Source organism: Mycteria americana, chromosome 4 (genome assembly GCF_035582795.1).
Source record: "Mycteria americana isolate JAX WOST 10 ecotype Jacksonville Zoo and Gardens chromosome 4, USCA_MyAme_1.0, whole genome shotgun sequence".
Taxonomy (NCBI): Eukaryota; Metazoa; Chordata; class Aves; order Ciconiiformes; family Ciconiidae; genus Mycteria; species Mycteria americana.
In genome coordinates, this window is record NC_134368.1 from 33,249,942 (window position 1) to 33,264,418 (window position 14,477).

The 14,477-nt window shown below is 35.8% G+C and overlaps 1 protein-coding gene across 2 annotated transcripts in view; it reads right to left on the reverse strand.

The window, feature by feature from the left end:
- SGCZ (sarcoglycan zeta) overlaps nt 1-14,477 on the reverse strand; it is a 230,977-nt gene that overhangs the window by 125,442 nt on the left and 91,058 nt on the right. For both annotated transcript variants that reach the window (XM_075499215.1, XM_075499214.1), the window contains exon 2: nt 5,115-5,216. In XM_075499215.1, the coding sequence (XP_075355330.1) occupies nt 5,115-5,216 (102 nt within the window). The remainder of the gene's footprint in view (nt 1-5,114; nt 5,217-14,477) is intronic.

Genomic DNA, 14,477 nt, shown 5'->3' on the forward strand with positions numbered 1-14,477 from the left:
CGAAGAGAGAAGCTCAACAAAGGCATTCTCTCAGAAAAATAATTTGGGGTTCTTACAAAGGCATCTAAGGCCCAAACACAAACCTAAATATGTGCAATGTGCTGGCTGGAATTGATAAAATTTAATGCTATGTTAATGATTATACACACTTAGGGAGACAGTGAAGAAAAAAATATAGTGTAGGACTGCTTTTGTCAAGATTGATTCAGGTTTGGAAGTAAAACAAAATAAAATAAAGCTCTCTAAACATTTATAAGGATATTCAGTCTCCAGAGTGAAAATCTGGAGAGACGGAATACCTGAAAGAAGTTCTGCTTTGAAACCTACCTACAATTTCTTGGTTCTCATACAATCACATATTTAAAAATACAAGATATACAGAGAGTTTTCAGAGTTTCCTGTGTTCAGTTAGAAGTTTATATGTATTCAGTGTTTCTTGTTTTCTAGACCTTTTTCTAATGACTTTTAACTAAGTCATTAAATTCTGTGTTCTCTAAGGATATCTCTTGAAAACACATGCTCTCTAAGTTCAGAGAATACACTTTTAACCTTGTTAGTTGCACAGAGAAAACAAAGCAATCCCCACTAGTTTAAGGGATAATGAGTTATTTATTTTGTCTGCAATGAAAACAATTTAACAAAGAGAAAACTTGATTTTCTTCAACACAAGTACTGTATGTTTGAATGAAAAATATCAATAAAGTCAAGAATACATTCGCAAGAAAACACCATGAACTGCTTTTATTGTTCTAACAAGACTGTACCTTGATTATTTCCATTCACAAATGCAGTAGTATGGATGCAGTAGTAGGATGATGAAGAAATTTAATTCAGAAGAAATGAAATATTATAATAATTCAGGTTATTGCATTATGTGTTATTTGGTTTCATACTTCTCATTAATGATACACTACAAAGAATGTAGTTTGCATTGTTTCTTTGCATCATATCAATGCAAATGATATAAACATGGAAAATATAACATCGTCTAGATTAAATTTACTGGTTTCAGACTAGTAATTTGATCAAAAGCATACAACTAGAGCAGCCATAGTCAAAATGAAATTCTCAATAAAATTCAGTGCATACAGTATGTGTACCCTTGTTTCAGGGATATAAAGATGTCAATTCAGGATCAAATGAGCCCTTAGCTGCTCAGGTTCTGATGTATCAATTCAAGTTCTGACATGCAGTTAAGTCATTTGATGAAGATACAGAAGTGTCTTTTTTGTGTAAGCATAAGATTTGGGGTAGGAATGCATGGTTCTGCAGACGCCACTAACTGAATGGAGTAGAATGGGCAAATCAGGAGGAGTAAGGTTAGGGAGCTGGCACCCTCTGAGCAGCCTTCTCATTTACACAACTTCTACAGAAAAAACATGAATGAATATTCAGTTTACTCAAGACCTGGATTTTTCATTACTACTTTTTGATAGAAAATTGTATACTGGCAGGAGAAAAATATCACTAGAAGTTTTGTTTTGGTTTTTAAGAATTCATGCATATTTGTTCTCCAACTGACTTAAGTATTTTAGCATTTACTTTTAATATTCAGGGTTTTAATGAAGCAATCACAAGAAAAAAGGCAATTTTTCAACCTATATACAAAGTTCAATACATCTCTTCTGATCAAGACAGTTTAAGGTCTGCATTTAACCCTGCATAAGTGATCTTATTTGGGGATCCAGGTATGCTGCAGGCAAAAGTGGCGATTTCAGCATCTGTAAGCATATGTGAACTTTACACTAGCAGACCTAGCCACCCTTCACATTTAAATTGCAGCAGCAGAGAGCTCAGTTCAGCCTATCTACTCAACAGAGCAGTCAGGACTCTTATCAGAAGTAGTTCACTATCAGAATCAGAGGTGAACCCTATGCTATCATTTTATCAGCTCCAGATGTAGCTAACTAAAAGATATCTCCAGCATATGCGTAAGAACTCTTCTCATGCCTCTTAGCTGTAATATAGCACACCTGCTGCTGTACCCTGCTGCTAATATCATTGCTTCCCACCTAACTCCGCTTTGTGCTGAGTAATGGGAAAGCAGTGACACCCTGACCTGCAGGGCTGAGAGCCCTACATGGAGGTCCCCCAGTGGCCATTCTACAAATCATGTTGCCAGTGCAGAGAAAATACACCAGTTTCACGAAGTTATTATTGAATATGTTACAAGTCATCTCAAGAGTTAATCAATGATGTCACTTTAGTGTCTGTGTTCTTTTAGAGGGGAAGGAGTAAATTTGCTTAAAGAGCAAACTCTGCTTTCAGAAAATAAATAAGCAACATACTCATGTAAAAGACTACAAAGACATCAGCACCAATGAGTTTTCAATTCCACAGTATGTTTTAACTCCCATATGCATCAAACTTAAATCATTACTGCTTCCATGGAAAAGATGGGGAAAAGCATTCCTCTCTTTATCAGCCAAAGTAAACACTAACAGCTGGTGAGCAGGACAGCTCTTCAGAATCCACCGTCTGTATTGACTAGGTCTCTACTGACTATAATAAGAGCTCAGAAAACCTGGCTCACTCAGATTTCTACAGCACCAAGGTCAACTCTGTAAGTGACAAAACAGCTAATGTCACATGCAGATGCCACATGCCTGGGGAAACACCATGCAGAGACATCACAAATCCCTACTGTAAAGTGTAATACAGCTCCAGAGGGAATGATTTTTCATCATTCCCTCATGACATTCACCTTTGCATACACCAGAAGTTACTGAAACTTTAGCATAACAGCTACTGAGCAAGTTGGCAAAAGGCTGGAATGTGCACCTGGTTCACAAGTGCTGCAAGGTGACACCCAAGTCTACAACATACCACTTTTTTAGCTAGGTAACAAGTGTTTTAACGTTAGTAGATACAAGTAGACCTGCAACACCAAAATTATTTTAGTTGAAACACTTTGTCTAGCTAATGATCAACTCTATCTCTTGTCTTCTGCTGGTTTGAGGGCATTTACTGACAGGTCTAGCTGTTTTTCATGAGCCTCACAGAACCAGTGTGACCTTGTGTTAGGGTACTGACAGACTTTGCATCCTGTTCCTTTACAGTAGTTACATTTGTGTGCATTTTTTTCTCTTATTGGTTAGCAGCTCTGAGTGAAATTAGGACCCTACTTGAATCTCTCATTGCTCTCACTTGAAACAAAAGTTTCTATGCTTACTTTAAGAGAACCAGTGTTCTGCAATATGAAGCCCTGTGCAAGCCAATATCCAAAATCATAACCCTCATGTACAGTAACAGGAAATGGAACAATAATAGACACCATCCACCTGCTGAAAGGAACTGGGAAAAATGCATAAACCATGACTAATATTCTGCAACTTCTGAGAAAAAGTATGCTCCTTGAAAGGTTATACAGCCTGGAAATTTAACACCAATTTCATAAAGTCTACATATTAGAATATTCATACTAAAGAGGTTCATGCTTTAGGCATGATTTTAAATGGATTTGTTGTACTAAATATTAAGGTCTAACAGAAACCTTAAAATATTTTTTCTATTTAGATACAGATAAAAGACAAAGTGCTCTATTTAATTTGATTAATTCTATAGCTTCAAAATTGTAAAGAAAATATTAGAAGATTACAGAAACTACTTTAGAGGTGCTCACACCTTTCCATGGCAAGGTGATCTAAGAAAAAATAAACCCACAGCCAAAGTTCCCTTTTGTAGATGCCTTTCCAATTTTAGGAGGCAGAATCTGGCCTTATTGATTTACTCTTGGTAGCAGTGTTTGGTACTTAAATGGTCATTTATGTACTTACGCTTTAACTGTTCCATTGTTTTGCCTCCCCTCAAAATTCTGATCAATATCAAAGCTATGATATTTGCATTTGTTTAGAAATAATTCATTACCAAATGTTTTATTATAGATTTATCTTAGCTAGTTATTAATATTTTTAGCTACAATTATAGAAGAAACATTATGAACAAGATTTTGTAACATTGTACATATGGTGAGTTGAAAAGTCGACGAATATCTGTTCAATAAAGTGATCGAAATTCAGCATTGTTGGGGAATATACTGTTACTTAAATATTATAGAATTTTTCATTACCTGGGACAATATTGTTACTGTTAAACATTGAAAGATCTTAGTTTTACAGAAAAAAGAGGACAAAAAGACTACCGGTTCATCTCGCACATCTATTAACATGACTGAACTAATTAAGAGAAATGGGAAACTGTCATGATCTCATTTATGAATGTACTTGAGACTTTTTTTATATACATAGAAGACAGATTTCAACAGACAGAATTTTCCGCAAAGGCATTTAGGGTAAACATACTTTTCATTCTTGTCAACTATTGCAGTATGCATATTAAAATTCTTTGCTGATGATTGACTGAAAACCATTGTAACATTCCTCTCTGATCATAGGTCTTCACTTGCATAGTAAAAATAATTTAACAAATTTCCAATAGTTCAAAATTATTTTAATTCATTGATGATATTAATAGAAACAGCATGACTGAATCAAAACGAATGAGCTAAAATGAGCTGCACTGAATTTCTGAATACATATCTTGATTTTCTTTTTTCCTCTGTAACAACGTGCTGCTAAATGATAAAACAATTACATTTAAGCAACGTTGAAAATGATTTGTTTTGAAAAATTAAATCCTAGAGATATTATGCTGTTTAGCAAGGTTGCCCATACCTAATGAGGAAAAAAGATAGAGAGAAAGACAGAAATCACACTAGCTAATAATACCAGAAAGAACTTAGGCATATACAAAGCCATTGTTTATTTCACTGCATTTTGAACATATCACCAATCTTGTTTTTCTGGAGTTCACACTAAATGAAGAGCCAAATGTTCCATTCCCAATGCTGAGGCCATTTCAAGTATAAAATATACATGCTTTGAATCTCTTTTCTTTAGGATAAGACATTTCTTTTAAGAGGCAAGCAAGGTTTCAGAAAAAAAAAAAAAAAAATTGGTGTGAAGGAAGCTTTCACTGTTAATGTATTCTCAAAGCAAACCGCTACTGATTGCTAATTTAGGAGGTGTAAGAATTAAACTTTGTAGTTTGAGACTGAAGAGATTAACTTATATTAGCTGTAAATTAAAAAAAAAAAAAAGATTAAAAACACCTACCTTTCGGGAATGGATTTCTTTCACGTATAGTGGAAGTAGAAATTCAGATATTCCTTCAAGTCGTATTCCTTTTTTAGTGACTCTCAAATTTCCCATTCCATCCTACAATCAACAATATATATATATTCACTTTAGAAAATAACCTTATCCAGAACAAGGTAAAAAGAACACAGTAGCTTGCCTAGTATCTAAAAATAATGAGTGCTGTCCCACTGTCCCCAGACCTCCTGATGATCTTGGACAGGAGCTAGATGGGGGGGATTTATAGGCAAAGCTTCACCTAGGATTGAGGTATTTAACTGCACAGCCTGATGGTGAACTGCGTACATTATTCCTTGGCTGGACCTAATGCAAGTGTACAAATGTAGATCATAAGTATTCCTTTACTGTAGAAGCGAAGCTAGATCTTGAATTACAACTGCTAAGTAAAAGAATTATGTAATTATCTCTAAAAGTATATGTAACATTTGGTAAAGCAATCTATTATTTTTATGTAGTGACATATTAGAAAAATATTACGTCATTCTTATGTCTTGAATCAACTGGTTTTGCTTTTCCCAGAAATTAAAATACACAGGAACATATCGTATAGGAAGAAAGAAAAAGCGTTTTTTATTAGTCATTGCTCAGCACTATTAAGACCATGTTGCTGGTGAAAAGAACAACTTCAAAATGCTGAGGGCTATTTTTGTTTGTATGTTTTAATTTATCTGAATAGAAATAGGAAAAGGGCCATTGTAAAAGTCTGGATGAAACAAGCAAACCAAATGATTCAATGTGCAATAAAATGTAAGTGTAGGAAAGTAGCATAATAAGGCTTCAGCCGTATTCTTACAGGAAAAACACTGAAACCTGCTTGATACTTAAGAGACAGGATCATTTTGCACACTGATAGAAATTCAACACTTTTTATCCCAGGATGCCTGTTACTATATTCCTGAAGAAGATAATTCTTCACTGTACAGCCAGTGGAATTCAACTTGATCCACTTCAGTGCAAAATGAGCAAATTTAACCTAATTGCTGATTAAATGTTTTGAAGCCATTGCTGACTCTACTGTAGCAGAACAGTGAGAACTTGCATTTCTGCTCTGTTGGCTGAATTGTGAAACAAGTAATCTCCACTTGCTGGCAGTCATAAACAGCTGGATAACAATGTCCCCAGCTGCTATACCTGAAGCTGGAAGAGGACACTGAATTAAACAACACTATACTTATCTAAAGATAGTGTAGCCACTATACCACTATAGCTATTCCCTTTCTAAAACAAACAATCATGCCAATATGGCAGATATTTGGTTGACATCACTGCATCCACATCTGAAGCAAGACTGTGAAAATGTTAATTCTTTAAGAGAACAAAAAGAATTACGTTTTATACAATGTAATTCAGCTGGTATCATTTCCCAAACACAACAAGGATATAGTGATAGATAGCTTTCCACACTATGACAGATTTGCAAAGAACATGCTGTTGGGAATCACACCTTCACATGTCAGTTATAGGACTAGAAGCCTAGATGCCTATGACTACAAAACCGGAAATTACCAGAGTCAGAAAATAAATAAAACTCCTTTCCAAAGCAGAGAAAATATGGAATAACAAAATCTACTTCTAAGGCTATCTATAATATAGAATATACCTGTTAAAGTAATATGGCACCAAGAGAAATTTACAGACTCTGTAATAGTCCATATAATGTTTAGCAAAACTTGTAACTGAATACATAAAGCCAAGAATTGCCTTTTTGTTAGCAAAAGTGCTATTTGTATTCAAACTACATGTCATAGTTTAACCCCAGCCAGCAACTAAGCACCACACAGCCACTTACTCGCTCCCCGCCGGTGGGATGGGGGAGAGAATCGGAAGAGTAAAAGTGAGAAAACTCGTGGCTGAGATAAAGACAGTTTAATAGGGAAAGCAAAAGCCGCACACAAGCAAAGCAAAACAAGGAATTCATTCACCCCTTTCCATGGGCAGGCAGGTGTTCAGCCATCTCCAGGAAAGCAGGGCTCCATCACGCGTAACAGTTACTTGGGAAGACAAACGCCATCACTCTGAATGTCCCCCCCTTCCTTCTTCTTCCCCAGCTTTATGTGCTGAGCATGACGTCATATGGTATGGAATAGCCCTGGGACAGCTATGTCCCCTCTCAACTTCTTGTGCACCCCCAGCCTACTCGCTGGTGGGGTGGGGTGAGGAGCAGAAAAGGCCTTGACTGTGTGTAAGCACTGCTCAGCAGGAACGAAAACACCCCTGTGTTATCGACACTGTTTCCAGCACAAATCCAAAACATAGCCCCATACCAGTTACTATGAAGAAAACGAACTCTATCCCAGCCAGAACCAGTACACTATGACAGCTGAATTATCAAATAATGCTTCTTAAAAAAATGACGTTATATTTTAAAATATTTTCCTTAAATCAAGATATGAGATGTCTATACAAATCATTTCACATATGAAACCTCATGCATCTGTAGGCTTTCTAACAAAGAGTGCAATATGAGACAGTGGTGCCTATTTTTGAAAAGAAACTAAGATAAAGAAATTCGACTTTGCTTTTGAATGTGCAATTTGCATTAATACCCATTAATTCTAAATTCCAGCAATCCTATTTTTCTATGTATGCTATAGCATATAAAATCATAGCAGGAAAGAATAACCTGAGAAAAGACAACCACCATGCAATATTTTTGGCAGTGAATAAATACTCAACAAGAATTAGGTACCAATTTATTCATTTGGATATAAACACATTTCCTAACTGAAAAGGCAAATTCAATATGTTGTTTTATCTGCTTCTGTGGAATGTTTGTAACTGCCAGGCACAAAATAATATTCATAATAAAACTGAAAAAAAAAAAAAGTGAAAAATTACAAAGTCAAAATTCCAGAAAACTGGAAATGCTGAAATTAAAGTTGCCTAGGAAAATTCCATCTCTTCCATCTTGCATGTATATGCATGATAAAGTCTATAATTATATGTAACATTTACCCTCCTGAATCCCAGCTACTTCCACACAAGGTTGGAACTACTCTTAAATCGGCAGCTACTCACTGTTTTGCTTTCGTCTCATTAATTTCCTTGCTCTGCATTTATTGTACTCTTAAAACCCTGCTTTGAAGACAGTGCTGTCAGTTTCCCCTCTTGGCTTCTCTTCTCATAAGTGTTTATTACTGAAGTTACACAGTTCTTCACAACTATTAATTAATGTTCAAAATACTTTCAGTGGCTTTATATTGAGTGATATTGGTCTTATGTTACTGAAAGGGAACTGAAGGACAGAAATTAATTTCTTCACTAATTTTTGGTACTTATCATATTTTCTCTGTTTATTTTCAGCAGTGGGAAGTGAATTTGTATAGCCAGTTTAAACTGCCAGAGTCTCAGAAACAAACTAACGATAGAGCCTACTGCATCCGTAAGGGCTTCCACTGTTCTGAGTGACATTTCTAAGCCCTCATTCTTTACTTCTTCAACAGTGAGCGACACACCTACCAGAGTCCAACAGTTTGAAATCAGACAGACTCTGGACAGGCAGGAGCACTCTAGTTTCAGTAAAATTACATCATTCAAAACAAGGAGACAGACACTACATTCTGGAACGTAAGCCACAAATGGTGTTATAAGATATAAAACTGAAATAGGGTGACTGTGACCTTAATTGCTTGATAAATGCAATAATATTCCAGAAAGTAACTTCCTGAAGTGTGTAATGACTGATATAAGACTGAATAGTAAAATAAAGAAAATACTAAGAAATACCCTATGATGTGCTTAATGAGGCTCTCCCCATTCAAAGAATCACTGCTCAGTACATTTTCTCCATCAGTAATTCCCCATTCAGTTTAAAGAGGGGTTGGAATAAGAAGAGTTTCTTGTTTCATCAAGTTAGAACTATGCTGTTATAGACGAAAAATTCAAGGGTTTTCAGAAGTAACATAACTTGGTCAAAAAGTTATTAGGATTGAAAAGATTAATTAGAGGAAGGTCCAGTCTTCTTGGCTCATTTAATGCACTTATGACCATGAAGATCAGTTTAACTTTGGGGCTCCCCCAGAAAGATGAAAATTAATATTAAAGAGTTTAAAACAGAACCACAGAAGAATTCTGTCTTAAAACATACTTGCATCTTCCTGTAGATATAATTTTGATGTAATGTTATTATTATAATTCATTTTAGGCATCCTTCTGTTAATCTTCCAAATAAACTGCCTAAATTACTTTATGCTTTCCAGGCAATAAATACTCAGATTATCATTTTGGTATGACTTGATTTTATTCAAGTGCAAAAATACACTTGAATGAACTATTCCAGTACTTTCTTACAATAAGTAAATGCTAAGTTCATGTACTGGGACTGGCTGGGACGGAGTTAGCCTTCTTCATAGCGGCCTGTATGGTGCTGTGTTTTGGATTTTTGGCTAAAACAGTGCTCATAACACACCGATGCTTTGGCTGTTGCTGAACTGTGCTTGCACAGCATCAAGCCTTTCTCTTTTTTCCCCACTCTGCCCCCCAGCAAGTAGAGGCGACACAGTTGGGAGGCGACACAGTCAGGACAGCAGACCCAAACTGGCCAAAGGGATATTCCATACCTGTAACGTTAGGCTCAGCAGTAAAAAGTCGTGGTAGAGAAAGAAGTGGGGGGGAGAAGGGGGATTGTCTTTCAAGGTGGCCACTCTCAGAGACTGACTGGACAGTAGTCTGTTTGTGGTAGGTGGTGAGTGATTGTCTTTGCATCACTTTATTTCCTCTTTATGACTATTTAATATTTATGATTATTCTCAGGATGTTATTCCATGTATAACTTTCCCTTTTTCCCCATAAGAAGATAAAGCAAACTAACTGTGACCCTGCCTCACTTATCTTGTTCTTTTCCCTGCCTACGACAGTAAGAAAAACAACCCCCTCATCTTTATACCTGTAAATATACCTACCTTACAGATATTAATATTAATAAAATCATCACTATCACTATTTTGTGGCATTCTTAGATTATATTAAATTTCAGTTATGAACACCAGAAATTCAAACAAGCAACTGTTAAAACCTTAAAATAGGAAAACTAAACATTTTTTTATGCCATTGCTTGTCTTATAACTGCAGCAATCTAGGAATAGCTTTATTGAATTTGAACACTACATTAAAGTCAATGGAATCCCAAAGTATACTTATTATAAATCTCTGATAAAAAGAGTATAACTTTGAATCAGAGCATATTGAAAAAAAAAAGTTCTGGGAGTCAAACAACTAATACTGACATTCAGAACTTTTTTGAGCTTTGACTTGTATATAAATGGGCACAGATTAACATTCTCAGATGGTCCTGTAAATAGTATATAAGAAAATTTGAAGTTAATCCACACTGTCTTTAAACAGAGAGGAGGATCTTTTAAATGATTTATTTATTGACAATGTGCTGAAAAGTCTACAAGGGAGTAGTACTTATATAGTAAGTTCTATTTCTGCCAAATAAACTATTAAAGCAGCATATTTTATGATAACTACAAATAGCAAAGCATATGATAGAACTATAAATACTTCTCAACAAGCCAGGAGGTTGGCTAAAACTGCGATCTATTCTAACTAATCCTGTACGACACATATTGCTATATAATGAAGTGTGCTGTGTTGTGCTTTCTTTTCTCTCTCTCTATTTTTTTTTTTAATCATTTAAACACTAAGGCATTATAAGGAACAAGTAGGTAAGGAATTCTATACAGATTGCTAATAAACAAGAAGTGTGCAAGAACAAGGTTAGCAATCTGAATGATAGCCAGCTCTCTGTGCCATACATGACAAGAACTGGGGGCCTAGGACAGGATTCGCAATACTAGCTTGGAAGATCTTTAAGCTACAGAAAGGGAAGGTTCAAAGCCAAGCTGTGGACTATTTCAGTTGGAAATAACATTTCTTCTGGAGGACAGTAACTAAATCTTACAACTCACTCAGCCTAGGTGAATTAAAACCTCTTTGCATGAGACTTGGATCAAATCCATACCTTTAATATTACAAAAGCCTGCAAATCTATGGGTAGTACCGCTATGTGAAGGATGTGAAAGTGGAGAAAACACCTACAATTCCTACTTAAGATCATAGAATTCAAAATTCCTTGGTCTGGAGAGAAGAAGTAGGAGAGTGCAATACTGCAGTTCAGGAATTAAAACTCTCATGAAGTGAGTTGAGAACAGAGTTCTGCTAGATCCTCCAATAATTTGTCATGCATCTCACAAAGTGGGTAGTCAGAAGGCAGCAAAGGATCCTGCTAATTAAAATACAAGCTTTTTCCTTAGGGTCACTTAGTTGAACTTACATCCACAAGCACAACGAAAAGTAAACTGAAGTGTTGGTTAATCTGAATTGACTAAAAGGTGAATAAATAACATTTTGTATTTCAGTTTTGCGTGGCGTTTTTCCTGTTTTCCTTAATAATAAAATACACCAAATATCTGTCAGTACTTTACAGCAGGAACAACAAAATAGTTGGTGGGCCAGGAAAGCCATTATTATCAGTAACATTCAATTTTTCAAAAATTCTGCTGTTAGATGTGATATTCTGCTTGTTTTCCAAGTATATATTTAAACCCAGATTCTGTGTCCAAAAGCTCACAGTCTGAAGAGGGAGGCACTGCACCAAACATGGAGGAAAAAAAAAAAAAAAAAAAAGTAGTGTTTAAACAAAGTGCCTAAACACAATGTCCTATAAATTAATAAGCATTCACTGCCTGTTGCCTTGTAGGCATCATAGCAGAGGCTAAACATGAAAAGGAATCTGGATGACGTGGTTGCAGTGCTATGAAAGAGCACAGATGAAACATCTGTAAGTGTACAAAGATGCTATGCAAAAGGAAGAAAAAATAGGGTAAGATATCAGAAGAAAGGTGGTTGAAGCAATGAAGCAGTGGTGTATTATACTGAAGATGCAAAAAGAATACTGAATTTGATATGATGGTGCAAAAAGCAGATAATGTAGAGGGACAGTGATGGGGACAATTAGGAAGATGAAAGACATTAGCAGCTACATTGTTGATAAAATGGAAGAGATGCACAAAAGGTTGGGAGGAAGATTACAAGGGAAATTATTTGTGTTGTGTTCACACACATGAAATGCTGGATTTCATAAACAGAGCTGGAGCATAATTCCCGCTGGAGAAAAAATGGTGCTTGGACATGGTTATGGATGTACAATTGAAAGAAAAACTGTAGGCAGCTACAGTCCTGTACAAACAGAAAAAGGGTATGGTATCAGCAATGAAAACAGAGTGTGTTTTCCTGGATTACCAGGAAAGATAACTGTGAATTTCAGTAGCCAAAAATAAAGGTAAAATGACAGAAAGATATCCAGGAAAATACATTGGAATGGCAAAAATCTGGATTGATGGAAACATCTGCCTTCATCCATCTGCTGAAAGTAATAGCTGGCACTGTGCAAGGTGACAGGCAGAAGCAGATATCAGGGAAAAGTTGGGGAAAAAGTTACTACAGCACAGTGCAGCAATGTTTAAAGGGTTTTAGACTAAGGAAGAAAAAAAACCTGTGGAAGTTCAGTACTGCCAATGAGAATTTAAGTGGAAAAGCCGTTAAAAAGAAAAGTCAGCCTGCTATCCAAACTACATTACAAGACTCGAAAAATTAGGGCAGCAAAGAAAGCAAGCACTAAACAGTAATCTTTCCCGCAACATTTATTCCCATTCAAAAATGATAAAGCATGTCTTGAATCGAGTGGTGGGCTTAGTTGAGAGGTTCTGCAAAAGACTACTATTCTCTTGCACTACTGCAAAATCGGCTATACCTTAGCTACTCCTGACATAATAGTTTGGTTTTCTCTTGTTCTTTTCCTTAAAGGCAGATTCTATATCCTCTTTAGGCAATCTACTATATTGTCTAAATTATCTTTATGGTTTGAAGTATTTTCTGCATACATAACCTGAACCTCCAATGCTATAATGCAATTGCTTTACTTTTGTTTGTCCTTCAGATAGATTATTGCTTAGACTAAATAATCACAGTTCATTGTCTTTCCTTGTACGTCATTTTCCATGTTAATGTTTCCCATTGCTCCTAGTCTGCCTTAGTTCATCCACAGCTCTCTTAGAAGTAGAATACAAAAAAAAAACAGAACAAGAACAGCTTGTGAACACTCACTGTAGCTAACCAGAGAAAAATTACCTCACTTGTTTATTCCAGCATATCTGGTTTTTTTTGCAATGTTGTTCTTTACTGATTTATGATATGCTTAGAATCAGATACTTGTTATCAGAACAAGTTAATTTAAAGATTGGATTCCACAAGCTGGCTGGAAAAGAGCTCCTCCTTTTGTACTCATTAGAGTACTTACCCTCTATCTGATAGGGCCAACTTTTACTTTCCTCCTTAGCCTGAGACAACTAGAATCTATTGATGACTGTTATAACCACATTAATGACTGCTCTCTTCTCAGTAACAATCCAGTCTGTATAAATAATTAAAACTTTATTGGGGAAAAAAAAAAAAAGGAAGTAATTTCCCATCAGTACCCTTAACACCAAGATTCTTCATCTCAAGAGATCTTTTAGTATTACCAGAAAATCCATGCTGCTCCATCAGAAAAGACTGAGGACCTTTTTAAGATAAACCTTGCAAGTTAGGACTCTCATCTGCAGATTTGAGTCCTAGATTTAAAATATTCCCCTATTTAGATTGCAGAATCCAAAGAAATAGGATTCTGGAACCATAGGTGAATAGCAGCGAGGGAAGCCTCCTAAATAGTTTTAAGATACAATTTATCAATTTTATGAGGATTCATTCATCTCAGGGTTGCTTACGATAACAACTAGGCAAAATGACACAGAAGGTCTTTTCTTACTCTGTGTTTTCTTAATATTTTACACTCGTGTATTAAGGCACATGTACCTTCCTAAATATTTTCTTACGGTGTGACTCTCTATTCGTTACAGAGGAAGGCTTGACTCGCAATAACCTCATGAGCCATAACACGGAGGTACTGGAGTACCTACAGTCAAGCACACCCTTCAGTAACTCCCTGGATTGGCACTTATATTCAGCAAAGTGTGCTTTTCTTATAACAAAACAAATATAATTAAGTAGGATCTATTACATTGCATCCTTGATCACCCTGTAACAAAAAGCATTAAAGAAATCAATTTTCAAGACAGTCTAAGGAACCTATTACTGTCAAAACTAAAAGTGATTATTTTAATGTGAGGAAAAAGTGTTGTATCAAACTTGGTAGCTGCAGAATTTTACTTTTCAAGAAGTGTGACTATCTAACATTGCAGTCTTTATAGTATCTAAGTTTATACCCGTTACTTGGTATTCCAGTACAACCACTGCATGTTTTTCAAAACAGCTACCACA